The 20564-nt window shown below is 39.2% G+C and overlaps 1 protein-coding gene across 8 annotated transcripts in view; it reads right to left on the bottom strand.

Annotated features, from left to right (window-relative positions):
* The window catches only part of STXBP5L (syntaxin binding protein 5L), a 216253-nt gene that overhangs the window by 91981 nt on the left and 103708 nt on the right, over positions 1-20564 (bottom strand). For all 8 annotated transcript variants that reach the window (XM_075437392.1, XM_075437397.1, XM_009941563.2 and 5 more), the window contains exons 6-7: positions 9180-9243; positions 2192-2275 (exon numbers count right to left, since the gene is read on the bottom strand). In XM_075437392.1, the coding sequence (XP_075293507.1) occupies positions 2192-2275; positions 9180-9243 (148 nt within the window). The remainder of the gene's footprint in view (positions 1-2191; positions 2276-9179; positions 9244-20564) is intronic.

Below are 20564 nucleotides of genomic sequence, written 5' to 3'. Positions count from 1 at the left end.
AAAGCATGAGTATTCGGATGGAGTCTTGAGGGTGCTGAAATTTATTTTGAGTGACATCACCAAGCTGGACATCTAACTGAAGAAGATTACAGAGAAGGAAGAACTTGTCTTGGTGATGAACACTCACAGTCCATCAAAGACAAGAAAATAAGCTGTTTCTCACCATACACAAAAAGTGCTAATGGAGAAGCCAGGGGAATTTTTGATGTTAAAGGGAAGTATGGGCTCCACTGATAAGCCAGATAAGATCGTGCCATCTGACAATCCTTAAAGATGCCTGAAGGGAAAGTGGTGAGTTAGATGAGATTTCCAGTTCTTTCACCATCAAATAGGGTGACTCTATTAGTTTCAAAACTGGTTCTAAAGAAAGCATAATGATAGTAAGAAAAATGAGGCTGAATTAATGACATTCAGACCCCATTCAAAGAGGCACTTTGGTACTCAATGAAGATAGACATTTACAGTAATTTCTCTGAGAAATCACAGATACTCTGCAATCGCAACTGGCTGGCTCGGCGCCAGAGCAGCAATACTGAAAGACTGGTCAGTTGTCATGGGGCACAGAGGCCCTGCCGCAGTCCGGATAGAATGGTGAAGGGGAGCAGGAATAACGTTTTCTGGACTGCGATCTTAGGTGACTAATCTGTAAGAAAAGTCTAAGGTTTGAAAACTAGGGTTGGTGCCAAATACTAAGTGGCACATGCCTAAGTAATAATTTGGAACTTACAAAAGCTGTATAACCCAGGACTTAAAAGGAACCCTTTTTAGCGGCTCTCTAGGGGAATCCTAACAGATCTGGAACATTATCAATCTGAAGCCTGAAAGTCTGGAATAAAGTACAATGGATAGCCACACAATCCTTTTAAAGACAAAATAAAAATCTTGCCACTATTTCAGTAGATGATAGCGAGCCATCACAAGTTGCACAAAGCGGACTAAAGACACAGCCAGTAACCACTGAGGAGGAAAGCATACGACTGACAAACAGGCAAAAAAAAGTTCCTGAGGACAGAACTGAAAAATATGGAACAACTAAATTATAAGAGTGTCAACAAGGAAAGAAAAAAAAAAATTGAAACAGTATTATGAAGATCCTGTTTTATGTAGTCTCATTATGAGCACAAGAGGAGAGTGAGTGAACAGTTTTCCCCCCAGCAGGAGACCTGTAAAATGAAAAAGTTGTCCAGCCTTAAGTAATAGAACAGGTGCAATTTCACAAGCGTACGTACAGGCAGACTGTCACTTACAGACAATTCAGTGGCCATGTCTTGATGCTTAAGTGCTGGCCTGTTCAAACTCCAAATTACCCTGTCCTTTAGAACATTTGTTAGGTGGATGCTCAGAATCTTAACCTTGAAGCTCAGCATAGTGTTAGTGTGTCCGTAAAAACAGGCTTGAAAGAATGCAGGATTCAGATACATGCAGATTACTTTTTAGAGTGAAATTAAGTGTAAATACTCCTTACACGTAATAAGGTGGCAAGACGAAGAAGGAATGAGAACTACAGGAAACCAATTACTGCCTGAATTACTTCAAAGAAAATGTCATTTTCTACCTTCACGTTCATCCATGGTGAATTTTACAGATGGGCTGGCAAAACAAAGTATGTTTTTCCCTAGATTTAGTACTAAAATCATAATAACTAGGAATATATCAATTTTTGAAATAGTCTGTTTATTGGTACAAGAACTGTGTCTGTGTTTGACACAATCTGCTTAAAAAGGGCAAGAGACAATTGTCTGAGAAAAGTACAAGAATACCATTTTGAAAACTTTTTAATCAGATCTTGAGTACTAGGTAATACCGATAGCCTTACAAAATAATTTTTCTTTCATTCTAATTAATGTTCTAGTAATACTCAGTAAAGATAATTATATAATCCCTAATGTAGCTATATCTCAGCTCAGGTCACTACTACACTCTGTTCAACTGAGGATCCCCACACAGAAGCTGATGAACCGGTCAGAATCAAGTGGAAGAGACTCTGTGTGGCAGTACACTCACAAGGGCCTAATGCATTAGAACTACAGATTTCAGGTTTTGATTTCTATTGTCAATAACCTGTTTGAAACCTCAGCACAAACAGTATTTCCAGAACAAGCAATGCCATAAGATAAACATCCATCTGCTTGATAAGACATACAACAAACAGCTGAATAACAGTTTTTCTGAATTAATGAAAACCGCTTACCTCATCATAATAAGCTCTCAGGTCAGCTCTTTTAGATCGTAAGTCCCAGAGTACTACAGTCCCATTTTCATAGCCTATCAATAGCTGGAGAAGGGAAACAAACAATTACACTTTCAGATTCAACAGATACATACAAATATTGAAGAACTTCATGGTTTTAAGGGATTTTTTTTTTTAAAAAAAGCACTATAAAAAGAAATGCCAAACTGATGTGCAAGATTGTAGTTTGCACTATATGTAATACACAGCTTTCATATTATCTTTCAGTACAAATTACTTCTCATTACTGACAAGTTAAGTTCCAATATGGAAGAAAAAATGTGCTTTATAGTCCTTTTTTTCTTTATTTTTTTCTGCAAGATTATGTGCCTGGACAGTCTTTACAATTGTGTATCTGCTGAGGAAATGAGACAGCAGCATGTTCCTCATAGCTCTTACCTTCCTTGCCCCCGGTTGGAGGAAAAACTGACACCTAAAAGATCACTTAAATAACTTCAAACCAAAGAGTTACCAGATTTACTTTCAGTGAGCTACCTATATTCCTTTAATTTCTGCTTTCTACTACTTTAAAACATTTTGAAGAACTCCCCTTGCACAGAATAAAATGCTTGCTTTCCTAGAAACTGAAAATAAATTTACTGGTATGCCAATTTTTACTTCTTCTAGAACTAGTATGTCATATCATCATGCACACCTGAGAAAGACCAGCGAAGAAGTTTTGTCAAAAGACGAAAGAGAAGAAAAATAATGCTCAGGAGAAAACCAAGAATGAACACAATCCTTTCTCCTTGTCTCTATTCAAAAGAACTGAATTATTGATCTGGCACTGTACTTCAGATCTCACGGCAGATGTGAAGTCTGGCCTACTTAGGTGTCCTGGAAATTGCTTCCCATAAAGTCTATCTTCCTAATAACCCATCCTGGACATGAAGACTGGGAATGACCAAACTGGCAGACTCACACATTTCTGCTATGGAACATTTTACACAACTGACAATGGTAACAGCATTTGTTCTTTGTCGATAAACACATGGATCACAGAGTGCAGGCAAGAATTTATAGTTTCTATACTAAGAATTTGCGCAGAATGACAAGACTGTCTCTTAGTCTATGAAACCTTACCAGCATCTTTGCTATCACTCTAGCTTGCATAAGTCATAAAAATGAAGCTTGGCTGGACTGCTAAACAAAACCACTTTGTTTCCAAGTTAAATATAATTGATACATCAATAATGCTATAAAAGAGTCTGGGAATACTCTCCGTCCTACTAGATATGATTTTTTTATATTGCCAGGAGAATATTCATTATGTGGAGATGTATTACCTAATCTGGGAATGATTTATAGTTAATACATTTTAATACCTGAATATGAACAATATCTGATTACTTAAGAATTCCGCTCCTGAAAAAATTTCAACCTGTCCTGGAGAAATTCCAGAATGTTCATCATTTTTGCTTGGGATAGGTCCATACTGGATTCTGTGGCAGAGTACATGTGAAAAGACAACCTGTTCTGAAGGCATGCAACTAACTGGGTAGCACTTGTGTCAGGATACCATATGGTATTCTGGGATAATAGATTGTCATTGAGAGTCAACAAAGAAGTGTCTTACTGTGATTGCTTTTGCTGTTAGTGCAGTGATCCTAAATGGAAGACAATTGTATATTCAGGAGTTAGTGACCCACATAGCAGTTAATCTAAGTAGGTGCAGGCCTGTGCTGTGCTATGTTGTACTGCACATAGCACTTGGGTTTCAGGCCGGTGTTGTGCTGCACATATTCCTTGGCCACAAGATAAACATAGCTGGGTAATTGTAAAGCAGCCTGCAGGAGCTCCCACTTGGTAAGGACAGTTACAGCACCTTTGTATCTTTGTCTTTATCTCAACGGAAGGCAGCATGTCTCATGTGAACATCCTTTTGCTTGACAGTAGAAATGCATAGGATTTAAAAAAAAAAAAAAAAAGTCTTTTGAGATCTCTAAAGACCAAAATGGTGGCAATTCTTTTCAGAGAGAGGACCAGCACAGTGTGCTGTGCCCTTATTGGAGGTTCACCCAATGCTACACAACTTGCAGTGGCCATCATGTTTTTCGTATTAACTTTACTAAACAGTATTTTCATCAATATGTTATGGAGTCTGAGTGCCTTCCTTACTGCCGTCATAAAGAGCACTTGCACCAGTGCATTACAGCTGGGTACCAAACCAGTTGAGTTCAGTTCATATCTACCAGCATTCTTCTCACGTCAGCTTTTTTCCAAAAATATTTCGGAAACTGAAGGAACAGAAAAGCATTTAGTATGTGACCCTGTTCCTTAATAACACTCTCTGCCTGGTGAAGCAGGCTTGTCTTTTGATTTTTATCACTCTTTTTTGCACAGATATCACGCTCCAGGTAATTACTAAAAGGTTAAATTCCTCCTATCAGAGAGAGCATTTCACCTGATCTTTTGCTGAAATGCTTAATGCACAACAGCAGTGCAGAACTGCAAGATAAAAAGCGATGTGATTTCAGGGAAAATGTTGAAAGGTAAACAGATTTGCTGCATAGCTGAGAATCTGTCTTTCTTTGCTCAGATGATAGCCATGCTGCTTAACTACTAGTACTGTGGTATGACACTAAAAGTCAGAATTCCAACCGAGTGAATATGATTAGTCTCATTGCCAGTTTATTTAGGCTGTTCTGAACTCTGACCTGACTAAACCATGGGAAACTCAAACATTCGCACACCTCTCGGCCATGGTGAGCACTTGAGAGATCTATAAGACAAGGTCTATGTCTGTAATAGAGGTAAAAAATAAAACATCCGTAAGTGCAGTTGGAGGCAAAAACATAGACAAAGAAGAAAAATATGTGTAAATATGTGTAAAAAGAGTCCAGGAAGGAAAAAACCAAAGATTTCTCTTCAGCTTGTGTTTCCTGGAACCTCATTTAATTACTCATGCTTAATTAGGTTAAGAAACATTTAGAAGGCTGGACAGAATTTGAAGGAGGGAGGAGTCCTGGCAAGCTCTTCCTTGTCTAGTAAAGTTGTTCCACATTTTGACTGAAATGAAATGCTTTAGATGATGGTGTTTTAGGGAGACTTCTCCTTTACAATCAACTAATTGCATCCTGGTATGTGCCTGCTAGCCCCTTCCTTGTCATGGTAGCACAAAACAGCTGGGATAAAAAAACCAAAGCCTGCCAAATGCACACTGTATTTAGGTGTTATTAGATCTCAGAACACAGACTCAGAGATAGGAAGTTTAGTCCACTAGCTAATGGTTAATAACATTAAACCTTTTGCTATTCACCTTTGTCCAGTTGCTGGGAAACTGCAGATCATTGCAGTTAATGTCTTCTCCTGTGTCAGCAAGAACAATCCTGTTTGCTACAGATCTGCCACTTACAAATGTCTGTGCACTTCAGTCTGTTCCTAATGTACACTTACTCATTGATTTGGCAGACAGTTATATTTAATGAACTTAACCACTATGTCCCCAAATTATTCTGAAGTGACATGGTAAATGCCCAGATTCTCTTTGTCATCTGTCTTCCAGCCACAGCTTGCTAGATTCATAAATGAGACTGTCTCCAAAGTCTGCCTTGATAGTCTGCCTGGAGGGCACTCTGGAAAATTTTGCATGGCAGAAGTCTTCTGGAATTACATTCGTTTTTTTGGCAGAGAAAAATTGGTCATCAGTCACTGATATAAACTGGAACTTTCAGGAATTTAAAGAATTTTTAGAAGACTAATATACAGTCAGCACACAAATTTCTCTGGCTTTCAAAAATACATCTTGTGATTGTCCTAGATTTGGAAAGGTTTGTGTTTTAGGACTCTCTGCCACTCAGTGCCCACAGGGGAGAATGCTACGTATTTACTTCAGCAAAACATGCCCAGATCTATAAACAACTTTGTAATACACCAGAGAAGGACATACCACTGGACACTTGCAGACCACAATACCCTTGTACTTGTAGAGTACAAGAATATCTGTATTTTGAGCAATGATTATGACTGATATGTACCCACTATTTAATTCCTGAAGCACAGAAGAACACTTTTATCTGCTGCCCCCCATGAAGTGATGTGGAGAGTCTGATTTCTCCCACCAGCACCTCTTGGTGGTCTTGGGTTAACTTGAAGCTGAGGAGCTAAGCACAGTATGTAGAACTATCTTGAAACAGCTCTATTACCTAAGACAACTCTGATAAATTAAGCAAAACGTCTACCTACCACCGTATCTTGTACTTAAATGGCCAAGAGCAAATACCAAAGAACAATATGGGAGGAGGTCAAGTACTTATCATACTCTCACACGTTTTCTCAGCCCAAGTAATTTTCTCATTCAAAGACAGCCAACACCTCAACTAGACGTGACTCCATTTAACTTAATCTTTAATGACCTTTTAGGAAAATTCAGTAAAACTCTTCAGCAAGCCTAAAATTTATATCTCTTGTATTAACTTGCTGGCACCCACAGCACCACTTTTAAGAGTTTTATAGCTTCTACCCATCACACATTTGAAGAAGTACTTAATTGGCTTGTTTGGAATCTGACTTTCATCAGCTTCATTTGATATCCTTTTAGTGCTTGTATTGAAAGAGACTATGAACTGTTTCTACCCTCTTCATAACAATTGTGATTTTCAAGCTCGGAATCACAATCTGCTCTTTTCCACAATAAATTGTCCTATCTCACTTAGTTGTGTCTAATATACAAAATATTGCCCATTCTCTGAATTTCTTTTAGCACAATTATTTTCTTTTTGAGGTAGAAGGACAAATACTACACTCCGTATTCCGCAGGCAAGTCAACCATGCATTTATGCAATAGCCTTGTTATGTTCTCTATTCTTCTCCAGGTAACGCCTAATTTTGATTTTCTCTGTTGGTCACTACTAAGCATTGAGCTGACATTCCATTGAATTATCAGTCATCACTAGAAGCTCTTGCTACCAAATAGTAATGACCAGCTCAGACCCATTGTTTTTTATGTAAACTCAGAAATATTTTCCCCACACACATATCACTTCCCATCATTTACACTGAATACTTACAAAAGACAGTACTTAACCTGCCATTTTACTGGTGAGTTTCCCAGCCTCCTAAAGTCCAGCATACTTGATCACATCACTGCCTACTCTCTTTTCTGGCTTATTTATGGGAATGCTGAACAGCAAAGGTCTTAGAAATTGGGTTTTTTTCATTTTTTCCCCATTCTGAAGAAAGATTGTTTTATCCTTCAGTCTTTCAACCAAAGTTTAATGAGACTTAGTTGAAAAATGTAGTTTAATTTTATTTCTGTACTGTTGGATTTTTTGATCTGCAGCTATGTCTTTTAACTCAGTGCTTGGATCTTCTGTGTGTACCTTTTACTGATATCTTCCTGTGAACATCAAACACTATCAATTGCAAATTCTGCAAATCTGCAAGTATTTTATTAGCACCAATTTGTTCTTCACTCCACTCTCGATCTATCAATGATATAAACAGCTGCACTGGGATGGTTTCAGTACGGCTTACATTTTCTACTCTTTCTCCCTATAAATTTCCAATGTTTGTTTTTCATAGGGATCTATCTAATTTTGCTGTTATCGTTACTATGCTAGTACTTCATCGGTGCCCATAGGTCTCTGATGTGCCCTAGGAGCAACAAGCAACGGTATTTCCAAGCAAGTTTTCCTCTAACTCCCTTTCCTGGGACCTTCTCATCTTCACTCTTTCTGCTGAAGACAAAGTATTTTAGGTTTCTGTTTGGACATGGTGCATAATATTCCTGTAAGAGATGTTCACTCACAAGATCATCTTTCTTTTAGTATTATACCCTTTTTCCCTATACCATGTACTTTTGGTAGGTCAGCAGCAGCCTCTGTTGTGGACAGCGAACCGGAGTTATGCCTCATCAATAAACCTTTGTTTTTATCAGGTATTTTGCTTCAGCTAGTTAAATGGCATTTCTTGATGGCTTCGTTTTGAGGCTAAAACACTATGCTTCATAGCGTTTAATTACTTTGCCGTATTCTAAATTGCTTGATCTATTGTCATTCTTCTAAAAAGGCTTAGAGATTCAATCTAACTTGTTGGAGGGTTAGGTGGCAAGTGCATCATTTGCACATAGTTCACCTTGCAATATGGATAAGTCCAAGGATGGTTAATGCAAATGAAATTCAGATGTAGTCAACAGTGTTTTTCTAGGTACTCTTATTCATGTCAGCAAAATGTCCCCCATATCAGTGTCAAAAATTCAAACTGCTGCTAGTTTCCAATAACCATCAGCTGTTATGCGAGGCACACTTTCAAATAGATACACCATTTTTAAGATGTAGTCCCTTACAAAAACACACTGAAATGTAATTGGCAAAAGTGATCAAATATGATGAGATAGTTAAAGGCCCCTTCCACACAGGCAAAATGCTCAAAAATTCAGTAGCAACACATAAATAAAAAAGCTCTAATAAAACTGGTATTCTAGCAACCTAATTTCATGCTGGAAAAGTTACCAGACAAATAAAGCCAACTCAGATTTTGCTTCCTGATGATATCAGTCACGACCCTAATGCTCTGACTAAATGTTTTGCTTCAGCTGTTGAGTTCAAAATGTGGGTTACTATCATTATTATTTTTGTATAAGAAAAGACTTATCCTACAAAAACTTCACAATTCCTTCATAATAGCATGTTTATCCAAATACTGAAGTAATGATACAGTTTTTAGCCAATTCTTGTTTAAGTAAAACTCGAGTTTATTTAATCAGGAATGATTCTGATTTGCTATAAATTTCAAAGTACAGTATGTTTTCTATATCATAGATTTTTACTAATTAGAATTGTACTAAGAGATTTTCTTTCTTAAAATCTGTAAAATAGTAAAAGTGACCTTGCAAATACATAAAGAAAGCAGATGATAAAACTAGTGAGTAAGCAAAAAATAAAGAGCTATCAAGGCAAATAAAGGCTGTGAAATGTTGCAATGTTTTTATACCATTAGTTATACTCACTTTTCCCTCATCTCTTGGGCTGTCACTTAAATGTACAACTGGCCCAGGGTGAGTCTTTGTGGATCTGCAAGACAAAAATAAATTAAAATCTGTGAATGTTTTTTGTATGAAGAACTAGGTGCTTACCTTAATTTCTAGGTTTATTAATGTGTACCTCCAATGGTTTAAGTCATTCTAAAAAGATCAACAGGGGAAGACCTGAAAGTTATCCATATCTTTACAAGTTCTCCTTTATTTCCTTTTTGCTGTTGTAGACAAAGATTCTCCTCTCTTGATGAGTCCTTCCTTCTATTTTCTTAAATCTCACTATTCGTCCTATTACAGTAGTTTTGTTTTCTCTCATTTCTAAGGCTTTTTTGCCTTTCCTGTTGTCAACTCCCTCTCTTTCTGCCCTCCCTCCTCACTTGCTTGATTTCAAGGCTAATCTGCCAAGGATTTCCAAAGTCTTCCTTCACTGGATTCATTTCAGTTACTGATAAGAAGCCTCACCAAGTTCCATTATCATTAATGACAGGGCTTCCTTAATCTCACCTACACTGTTCTATCAGGTAGCTTCTTAGATTTACTGCAGTGGGGTTTCAGAAACGGGGCACCTTGCCTTTGTCTGTTCTGTAGATTCTACTGTCTATTCTGTCTAATTCTGTCTATTCTGAAGATGACTTATGACATCTTCAGACCAGCCAATACAGTTACACCCACAATGCGTGGTCAGTGAGGCTCCTCAGCCAGAAGCCTTATGCCATGAGCCTTCATAAGCCTCTATAAAGATTACTTATTGTTCTGCTGTCCCCTTTCTGTTTGCGACATGTACCAACAACATAGTATGCAACTTACTACAGGGACTACTGCTTAAGTCACTGATGTCCACTACCTGACAGCAACTACAAATCACAGGAAACTGAATGCCCTGGAAGTCATACAGGGCAAGAAGACAAGAACAAAAGATTCAGGCTATTTCAATGCCTGCACAGAACAGGACCTTTCTTCCATCTAGATTCTGGGGTCACCGCACATGACACTTGGAGATCAGCTTCAGATCTAGACTTGCTTGGCTGGTCTTATTCCATCAAAAGGGCACCAGCAAAAGCAATACGGCAGAGACTGGCAGGGCTCATAAAGCTCAGAATTTATCTGGAAGCCATACCTTAAACTACCTAGGCTCCAAGCTGAGAAACAATCTGCAAGTGAATTAAAGAAACAAACCAAAACAAGGTTCTCCAGCCAAACTGCTCAAAGGATTTTCCTCAATTAACAGTGTTCCTCTTCCTTTGGTTCAAATACTGCACTATACCATAACTGGCCTCTTTGTTCTGCCAGGTCAGAATCCAAATCAAGATGGAGAGTGGTATGCAAAAATTCCCAGGCAACTCAAACATTAAAGTACCGTGGAGTAATCCATATCCTCACAGACTCTTCTTTCCCAAAACAATATGCTCCAACACTCTTGAAAGAATGCACACTTTCCTCTGGCCTCTATCTTTTGCCTGTAAAATATTTTAAATATTTCAACTATTCGGTCCTGCACCAAAGCTAGGCCAAAGCAGGGTGACAAAGACCTTATGTGATATTTACCTCTGAGCTAAAGACAATGAAAAATTACTCCAGACATCCTTAGACCTTCCAAACTAAGTTTATTCTAGGCCAAAGAGATAGAAAACATCAGGTGACCTACCAGCCAGACAACCTTCCAAGACTATACCCTGCCCCATCACATATATTTTAACATTACTGCTACCTGCATACACAAAACTAGTGGCAATGTGGTAAGCCCCTTCCTTCTCCATTAGATGATCCCATGCCGCCATCTTCACCTTTGGCAGATCATGTTTCCACAGATACCTGCAGCATGTTACTTTTCTACATGAGGTCTCAGTGAGCAAGGCTTCTGCAAGAGCATTTTGCAACATATCCCAGAACAGAAGTGAGATCAGCAGGAAAACTGTGGAGAGCCGGTTTATACAGTAACATTCTACACAGACTGTCTTTAATGGTGCCAGCAGCAAGTACCCATTTGGCTTGAGACATGGCATGCAACAATTTTTGCAGAGATACTGTTAGTGGGAGATCTGTCTGTCATTCCTATCCAAGCCAAGTCCCCAGAAGGGACCCCTCTGGCTGAGCTTCTGTTTCTGTGTAATCTGTACAGGAACAAAAAAAATCACTTCCACGCCACTAAACCTTGGAGCAGGCAGGGTAGGTAGGCAGTGACGGGCAACTGAGGGGTGAGAGGAGGATATCTGCAAGCAGTACTTAGACCCAAACATAACTTGTACATCTGTCCTCAGGGAGTGAATATGACATCTTAAGATATTCTAGGCTGCTTTGAACTTTGTTTCTGACATAGGCTCACCTATCTGAACTGGTCAGAGAATTCCGATGGAAAGGACTAGGTCTGTTTGGGGTACATGCTGCCTGTGCCATAACAGACAAAGGAGGAAGGATAAGAGGAAAAACAGTGAAGAGAAGAGGCAGCACAAGAAATTTTACTATTTAGCCAGATAAGAAGTACCGACAGATGACAGAAGAGGGAGCAGAGCCAAGCATACATCAGGCATGACGAAGCTGGCAACAGACAAAATGGTGGAAGGAACACACGCAGGCTGGCAAGGCATACTGGTTTTGGCAGTTATTCCAATCCATTGAACCAACCAGTATGCAGGCTGGGTTGTTTGGACATAACATTAATGGTACTTGACCAGGTATATTGGCAAAATTGGGGCAAATGGAGGGAGAAAGGGAAAGAGCATACTGTCTGTCTAAGCTAAAGGTTGATCCCATCTAGGCTGCTCTTTGTAGCTACCAATTTTAAAAGTCAAGAAAAATTTAGATAAGTCCATGCAACCACTGTTTTGTTTTTAAGATACATATGTCATTGCTTACCAAAGAATGTATCCATTTGTTGCTGGGTAGAAACACTCTTACATGAGCAGTAGTCACTCTACATTACATCTAACTTTAGGCTAATTATACTTTCACTGTAACACAAACTTGTTGTTCCTCTGTAAATGATATAAAACTATCTTTTACTACCAGTCTTCTTTTTATCTTCTATTCTTGCAAGAGTGTAGCCTCAGATTTCCATGCTAAGATCTCAGCTAAAAGGGGTAACCTTCACGAGTACAACACATTTTCCTAACTCTTCCATTTCTCTCTTGAATCTATTGTAAACAACAATTGGAGGGTCCTGTGATTTATTACACTGTAATGAAATCTCTTTCTGTTTTTTAGGATATTAGTCAATTTTGTTTCTTTTAGGAGTATTTTTTATTATTAGGTTCATAGCTATTTCTTCAGTTTCATTGAGCAAGAGCTTCATATACATTATCAGCAAAGTTGATACCAAACACAGCAGTCTGTGCAATAAATATATGAGATTTTATTCTTCCTCATTCTCTTTCCTCCATATTTGCTACAAGTATTCTCTAATATCTACATTATCTTACTCTTCAGTATTTTAATAGTTTAGTTGTTTTGTATTATAACTGACGTGGTCAGGCTTCTTCCATTTTCTTCCAATTTTATTATTTTAGTCTGTCAGGTATGCCATTCTATCAAAAGACACAATTAACCATTGTTTTGCTCTCACATATACACCAGCAGTCTTTGGTTCCATTCTTGTTATCTTCTTTATGTCAAATATTTGATGTAGGTGTCAAAGTGTTGGCAGCAGGGAGACACAGTGGGGTCTCTACGAGGAGAGGTCAGGGATACCGTGTTCTGGACACAGCTGGCTCCAATGGATCCACTGCAGGGCACAGCTGAGCCCCTCAGCCAAGATGGGGGAGCCTCAAGGAAAACAAATTTAAGAAAGGGCAAAAACCACTGCACAGGTAGTGAGGAAAAAAGTGTGAGAAACAGCCCTGTGAGCAACAACGTCAGTGAAGGATGAGGGAAGAGGTGCTCCAGGCACTGAGATTTCCCTGCTGCCTGTGGAGAGGACCACACCAGAGCAGGTATTTCCCCTGTAGCCTGTGGAGGGCCCCACGCTGGAGCAGGTTTATCCTGAAGGACTGGGAAGCACCCATACTGGAGCAGGGGAAAAGTGTGAGGAGGAAGGAGCAGCAGAGCTGAGCTGTAATGGACTAACCACAGCCTTCATTCCCCCTTTCCCTGTGGCGCTCATGGGGAAGGAGAGGAGTTGGGTATGAAGGAGTGAAGTTGAGCCTAGGAAAAATGAGGGCTGGGGGGAAGGTGTATTAGATTTTGTTTTTATTTCTCACCATTCTACTCTATCTTAACTGGCAATAAATTAAATTAATTTTCTCCAAGTCAAGTCTGTTTTGCTTATTGACATGGGTACATGATCTCCCCGTCTTTATCTTGACTCACAGCTTTTCCATCTTATTTTCTTTCCCTGTCCTGTTGAGGATGGGGAGTGAGAGAGAGCAGCTAGGTAAGGGTCTCACAACCAGCCAGGGTTCACCCACCACAAATGCCTTGATTGCTTAACAGCTGCCAGCTTTGATTATACATAGGTAAGAGGGAACAGAGAGTCTATAACGTTTGGCAGTCATAACACTAACTCTGTTAGGAAATGAGAAAGGATCTTTTTCAAATAGTTGTATATCCTAAAAGTCATATCAGATGAGCCATTGCAGATGAGATCACACACAGTTTATGGGGTGATGACAATAGATGTTCCTGAAGCATTTTACAATGAGGGTGGTGAAATACTGGAACAGGTTTCCCAGAGAGGCGGTAGATGCGCCATCCCTGGAAACATTCAAGGTCAGGTTGGACAGGGCTTTGAGCAACCTGATCTAGTGGTAGGTGTCCCTGCTCATTGCAGGAGGGTTGGACTAGATGACCTTTAAAGGTCCTTTCCAACCCAAACTATTCTATGATTTTGGAATTGTAGAGCCTACTCCCTGGCAGTGCTCCCACACTGCCTTTTTGGGGCTCCAAGAAGCATTGGGTTTTTATACATATGAAGTAAAGTGTTTGCTTCAAAACTGATTCATCCTTGGAATATTTGCCAGGTGAATATCAACCAGGAATATTCACAAGGTGTAGCACAAAGATTTTGGTTTGGTTTGGGATGGGACATACACAGTCCCATCTGGAGGGAGATGTTTGAGGGAGGATATACTGATACAAAATAACACCAGTTCAGATGGAGCAGGGAAGAAAACTGCACAGGAAGTGGTTGCAACTTTCTCCATTCTACATGGTCTTTCGCATGTTGCTCTGAACCCGCCCTATGGCTGGATACAGAAGGAGAGACATGATTAATCTTCTCTGGCAATACATCTTGCTTGTTTCTCCTGAAGTGATGTTATCTCTTTCCTAGTATGGGACTGTAGCTAGGAACCCAAAGCTAGTCGTTTGTGACACGCTAAGACCAGGAATAGTCTGCCAAAGGCAAATCTGTGCCTTACTGCTTGTATCTTCTTGTCTCCCCAAGGAAAGTATGTATGAAAAGAAACAATAGCAATGTCTTGTGGAGCCCTAGAGAAGTGTTGCTTGTAAAAGGAGTGCCAGGCATTAGGCTCTACAGTCAATTTCTCCTAAGGGTAGACATCATGACTGCACTACATGTAGGATTAAATGAAGCAATTATTCAGTTAACTATATTATATCAATAATATTAGTTTACAGAACTCATGAAACACTATCAGAGCTACAGATACAGTAATTGCTACTTTCATACAGTAAATTATACTGCATGTGGAAATGTCTACACACAAAAGCATTTTGCCTCATGTAGCTTTAGTATATATACAATGTTTTGTTTCCCTTTATTGCTATTACAATAGAGTTGTCAAGGAGACTGGAAAGTTGTACGCTGCCATTGTGGAACTGCTTTCAAAGAAAGAGAAACACTGTTGAGTTGCATTAAGAGCAAAAGCAGAGATCCAAAAGCTCCTGGAAAGATGAAGAGGTGCTGGTAAACCAACCACATATGAGGCTATTGTGAATAAAATGCATTATTGTTGATGCCAGATACTTGGCATTCCTCCAAGGCGGCTTTAGGAGACTGTGTAAAAACTAACTAGATTCTATTCCTTGAGAAAGGGCAAAATAAGGAAGAATCAGTAGGCAAAAATAAGACACAAGTGAAATAGCTGAGCAGAGAATTATTCATTCCCAAATACTAGCTGGAGTACAGCTGAGAATGACTGAGAAAATAAAACTCTGAAAAGACATGAAAAGGACAAAGCACAAAGGCAACTCCATACACAGCAGAACGAAAAAAAAGGTCAAGTTAAAAAAAAAAATCAGCAATAACTTGCAGTAAAAAATCCTGAAGGAGCAAGGTATCATTTCTACTGAGCAAGGTACCTTCATCTAAGCAAGGTAGAAAAAGCTACCTTCAGCTGAGCAAGCAGAAGGTATGAACTAATGATACAAAAGACTGCAACACTTCCTAGCCTTCATTGACCTTTGAGCCCACAAAAACAGACTGCAGAAGAATTGCAAAATGGACGAAAAAGGTTCTCATGACAGCTGTACAGAACGAGAAGTTTAAGAAATTAGTGATACTTTGAGCTGTTTTGCACTTCATCAGTTGTTCCTGACAGGAGAAGGTATTAATATATTTGGTGTGTGTTCACTTTGGGGGATGAGAGAACTGCTATTCCTTGAGACTTGACTCTTAGAAGAACAGGACTGAAATGAAGAAACCATTCACTGTAACACAGGAGTCTTCAAAAAAACTTGTAAGGATGGAAGCTTTTAATTAATTATTTTATTCTAAAATTCGAAAGCTCTAAAAAGAGTCTTCAGCATTGTGTAATTTGGGCCCAGGAAAATGTGGAAAATACATAGATGATATATTCTTCCCTCTCTCTGGGAAGTTTTATGCACTCTAAGAAATGGAGTGACTTACATACTGTTGTAAGAACTTCAAATACCTAGACAATCTTTAAGGCAGGTAAAAGTAATGTATGACAAAATAGAATCAATTCAAGAGAAAACAATTTTTCTTTCAAAAAAAAAAAAAAATAGCCTGCTCAATTACAGAAGCAGTGTAAAGGTTTCTGAGAAGAATGAAAATCTGGTGGTACAAAGTGGTCTACTAGGAGTTAGGAGAGGAAAAAAATAAAAAGGAAACCATGTATATCAGTCACTGTTACAGGGTTGGAGTTGACTGAATGTGACACTGCTGAAAAAAGCATATTCATAAGCAGATACTTCTGTAGTGCCAGTGGTCAGACATCTTCCGCAATTCTGCTTTCCACAAATGTGCAGCACATCAGAGATTTTAAGACTTTCTTTTCATTGGTAGGGTCGTGGAGCAACTAAAAAGAATGAGTAAGTTAAATACATCATTCACACACTGTGGATCAAAGCTGGGAACTGGAGTATGTACGAATCAGTTAAACCTCAAGATGCAACTCTGAGTCTTAGACACAATTTCTAAAATGTCTAGAAGGAGGACATTTTGCAACTTGCACTTTCTTTATGCTAGGAACTATATCCATTTGGATCTGTGCATGGAGGGGACAGCAGTTGCTCCTAGACTGCTACTTCTCTGGCATGCTGCTTTGCTTCACCACTGTGGAACTGCTGGCTCTGAGACACATCTAGGAAATGGGGCCAGGCAAGGAAAGGGCTAAGAAAGCAAAGACCAAGTTAATGGCTCTGTCATATCAGCATTCAAATTTGCCCAATTCTTTGATAGTCCAAATACCATAAATTTTGACATATTTCAGTATTCATTCATTAGTTAGTGGGGTGTTCAAACACTGGAATCTGCATGCTTGGGAAAGGGTCTTACAATGCAGATTTCTCATTTTTGGAGTTCAGTGGACTCATATCAAGATCTTCCTTTCCTTCCCAACACCAGATGATTTGCCAGAATGTATGATCCTGCAGGCTGAGAGAATTAATCTCACTGTAGTTGGAGTAAATGGAGACACGCTGAGCTCATTGACTGTTTTTCTCTTCCAGACCCATTTCTAAATGTTTTGAAGGAAAAGAGAGATATTGCTTGTTTATTAGAGAGCAGAAAACCAAACAGTATCAGGAGTCCCAAACATCTCTGGCAAAGGACTAGCTCTGCTACGTGACAGAGAAACGACATGTGAATAAGTTTTGAGGTATTCTTCATTCTTAGCCGAAAAGATGCTTCAGTGTGGCCTGAGGTAGTGACAACGCATGAGATGATAGAAATGGCCAAGGTAAGAATTGCTAGAGAAAATGTTTCTAAAACTCCCAATATTCCGATGATCTTTCTCAGCTCTGGACAAGGCCAGATCCACTGAAATGAAGAGAGTGCACACTATTTATAAAGCAAATTTTCCTGTAAATTCTAGAATCAGTTATGTCTCAGTACTGAAAATCATTTCAAATGAAAAAACCCTCATGTTTCCTTTGCATTATTTGCCTATTTGGGCCATAATTTCTCACTAATATTAGATACTGTTTAAGCAAGCTGGATGACCTCTCATATGAGAGGACAGTAGTCCCTACGATGAAATAGGTACTAAAACCACCTTTTGACATATAACTCCACTAGCTGCTTCTGAACAGATCATAATTAGAAAACCACTCACTTCAAAATACAGTGCTCTACAGATCTTTCAGTATATTTTGACACAAAAGTAGGCAACAAAAATCACAAATGGTAACAAGCTTTCAGTGAAAAAATCCCATCAAAACCCAAACATCTTTGTCAGTGACATGGACAGTGGGCTTGAGTGCACCCTCAGCAATTTTGCCGACAACACCAAGCTGTGTGGTGTGGTTGGCACGCTGGAGAGAAGGGATGCCATCCAGAGAGAGGGACCTTGACAGGCTTGAGAGCTGGGCCTGTGCAAATCTCATGAAGTTCAACAAGGCCAACTGCAAGGTCCTGCACATGGGTTGGGGAAATACCAAGCACAAATATAGGCTGGGCGGAGAATTGATTGAGAACTGCCCTGAGGAGAAGGACTTCAAGTGGTTGGTTGACGAGAACCTCCACATGACCCAACGACATGCACTCACAATCCAGAAGGCCAACTGCATCCTGGGCTGCATCAAAAGCATCGTGGCCACAGGTCAAGGGAAGTGATTCTGCCCTTCTGCTCCACTCTGGGGAGACCCCACCTGGAGTCCTGCATCCAGCTCTGGAGCCCTCAGCACAGGAAAGACACGGAGCTGTGGGAGAGGGTCCAGAGTAGGCCACAAAAATGTCAGAAGACTGGAGCACCTCTTCTACAAGGAAAGGCTGAGAGAATTGGGGTTGTTCAGCCTGGAGAAGACAAGGCTGCAGGGAGACCTTATAGCAGCCTTCCAGTACCTGAAGCGGCCTACAAGAAAGCTGGAAAGGGACTTTATGAGGGCACGTAGTGATCAGACAAGGGTAGTTGTTTCAAACTAAAAGAGGGCAGATTTAGATTACATATAAGGAAGAAATTCTTTACTGTGAGGGTGGTGAGGAACTGGAACAGGTTGCCCAGAGATGCTGTGGCTGCCCCCTCCCTGGCAGTGTTCAAGGCCAGGTTGGCTGGGGCTTTGACCAACCTGGTCTGGTGCAAGGTGTCCCTGCCCATGGCAGAGGGTTTGGAACTGGATGATCTATAAGGTCCCTTTCAATCCAATCCATTCTATGATTCTGTGATTGTATGAAACCAAAAGCCAACTTTAAAAGTCAAAGTAGCCATGCAGGACACAGTGATAGGATTTATTGCATCATATGCAAAGTCTAAAAATGTTACATGCAAATTTATTTCTCCTTTAATTCTATAAACTGCTAAGCCTTTTCACCTCAGTCTTTCTCTGCAACAGAATCACTGTTAGAAAAAAAAATTCTTGCAGTCATTTGATGGGCCTCAGTGACTGACAATGTTTTTTTTCTGACGGAGAGAGTTATGTTCTCTGGAATGAATGGATCTCAAGAAGCGTGACAAAACTCTTTGTGGGGTTGCCTTGGTAAGTCCGTGAACAGACGAAAATGAATTGTTGGAATATTTTTTCTATGCTCCATATATTTTTCACCTATGCAATACCATTTATTACATTATTTACTGAGCAATGTCATCATGACCTTAAAGGGACAAACTCAGTCCATAATGAAAGTATAGAATACAACTTGTAGGTGTTTTCCAAAGGCAGAAATGACAACTCAGGTATTCTGAACTCTTCAGGTTACCTTGGCCATAGTGTCAGCAATGTATACGGAAGCCCTCTTCAACCATGTTCTGAAAAACTAAGAAAAATGGAAAACTGGAATTTCAGCTTTTCTTTTTTTTTGTACTCACACAAAATGAGATATGATCTGGATTTACAGTGACTTAGGTATGGTAATATATAGTTTAATATTCCAAAGTTGAAGCATTTCAGGTTTTAAAAAAGTTAACCAGTTCAATCTCCTATCAGTTTTCATTGTAAAGCCTTAAAATCCTAATGACAACTGAGTTAAATCCACATCACAAAAAATCACAGAGATTTCATTAGAAGTAGGTACAAGTCAGTGAAAAAATGATGAGTGATTTTGAAATCAAGTCAGATTATGTTGGTAGACTTAGTCTGCAATTTTAGAAACTGTATGAGAGTTGCATGAAGAGGGAAGAACTCTCCTTCAGGTTTGTTTGTGCAGATGACACACAAATCTGACACAGTCAAAATTCTATTTATAAACCCTCCATCTAAACTGAGGACTTGTATACAGAGGCAGAGCAATCATTTTTACTGGGCTTTCCTTGCCAGTACATTTGTCACAAATATGCTTGCACAGAAGGTAAACCTTCTCCTTCCAAGCTTTATAGAGAACAGGAGCATCTTCAGACTAATCCCACACTCTGAAATGATAAAATTTATCTCAGAATGAAAAACAACGTTATGAGCACTATTACCTCTTACATTGTTAGTGGTAAGGTTGAAGCTGTTCCTGAAGTTTTACATACATATGTTTTCCTATTTTCTTTCACCTTTGAAAGTACCTAACATCAACGAGCCCTATGAAACTACAAAGCCCTGAACAAACTGGTCTCGTAACTGATCTTACTGTGAGAAGGAAGTTGGTTTAGAAAATTCCAGAGGGGCCTTCCACCATGAATTATCATAGGATTCTATAACACTAAAATGGGGAAGTTATGTGAAGATTGTGTGAAAATAATGTCAAGATTAAAAAAAATAATCAAATAAGAACATATCCATGGCCCAAAATAAAATTGTTATCTCAAAAATAAGTCTCAGTACAATTCTAAAGGAAAGTCTACTACCATAAACCCATCCTCATGAAGCATACTTAGAGTTAATAATATTCCCTTTAAGAGCTAATCTAAACTACATTTTTCCTGCAAGAAAGCAATAGTACTGGAAGAGACACCATTTTGTTACCATAGAGAGTTCATATTACTAAGAAAAATCGCATACATTTCTATAGCATCTGTTAAAGGTGGCTGCTGTGGCAAACATCCTCACTATCCTTATCAGTCTCTTACTCTCATCTAGGTA

Source organism: Opisthocomus hoazin, chromosome 1 (genome assembly GCF_030867145.1).
Source record: "Opisthocomus hoazin isolate bOpiHoa1 chromosome 1, bOpiHoa1.hap1, whole genome shotgun sequence".
Taxonomy (NCBI): domain Eukaryota; kingdom Metazoa; phylum Chordata; class Aves; order Opisthocomiformes; family Opisthocomidae; genus Opisthocomus; species Opisthocomus hoazin.
The sequence above is the reverse complement of the archived record's forward strand: the minus strand, read 5'-3'. Positions and strand labels throughout refer to the sequence as shown.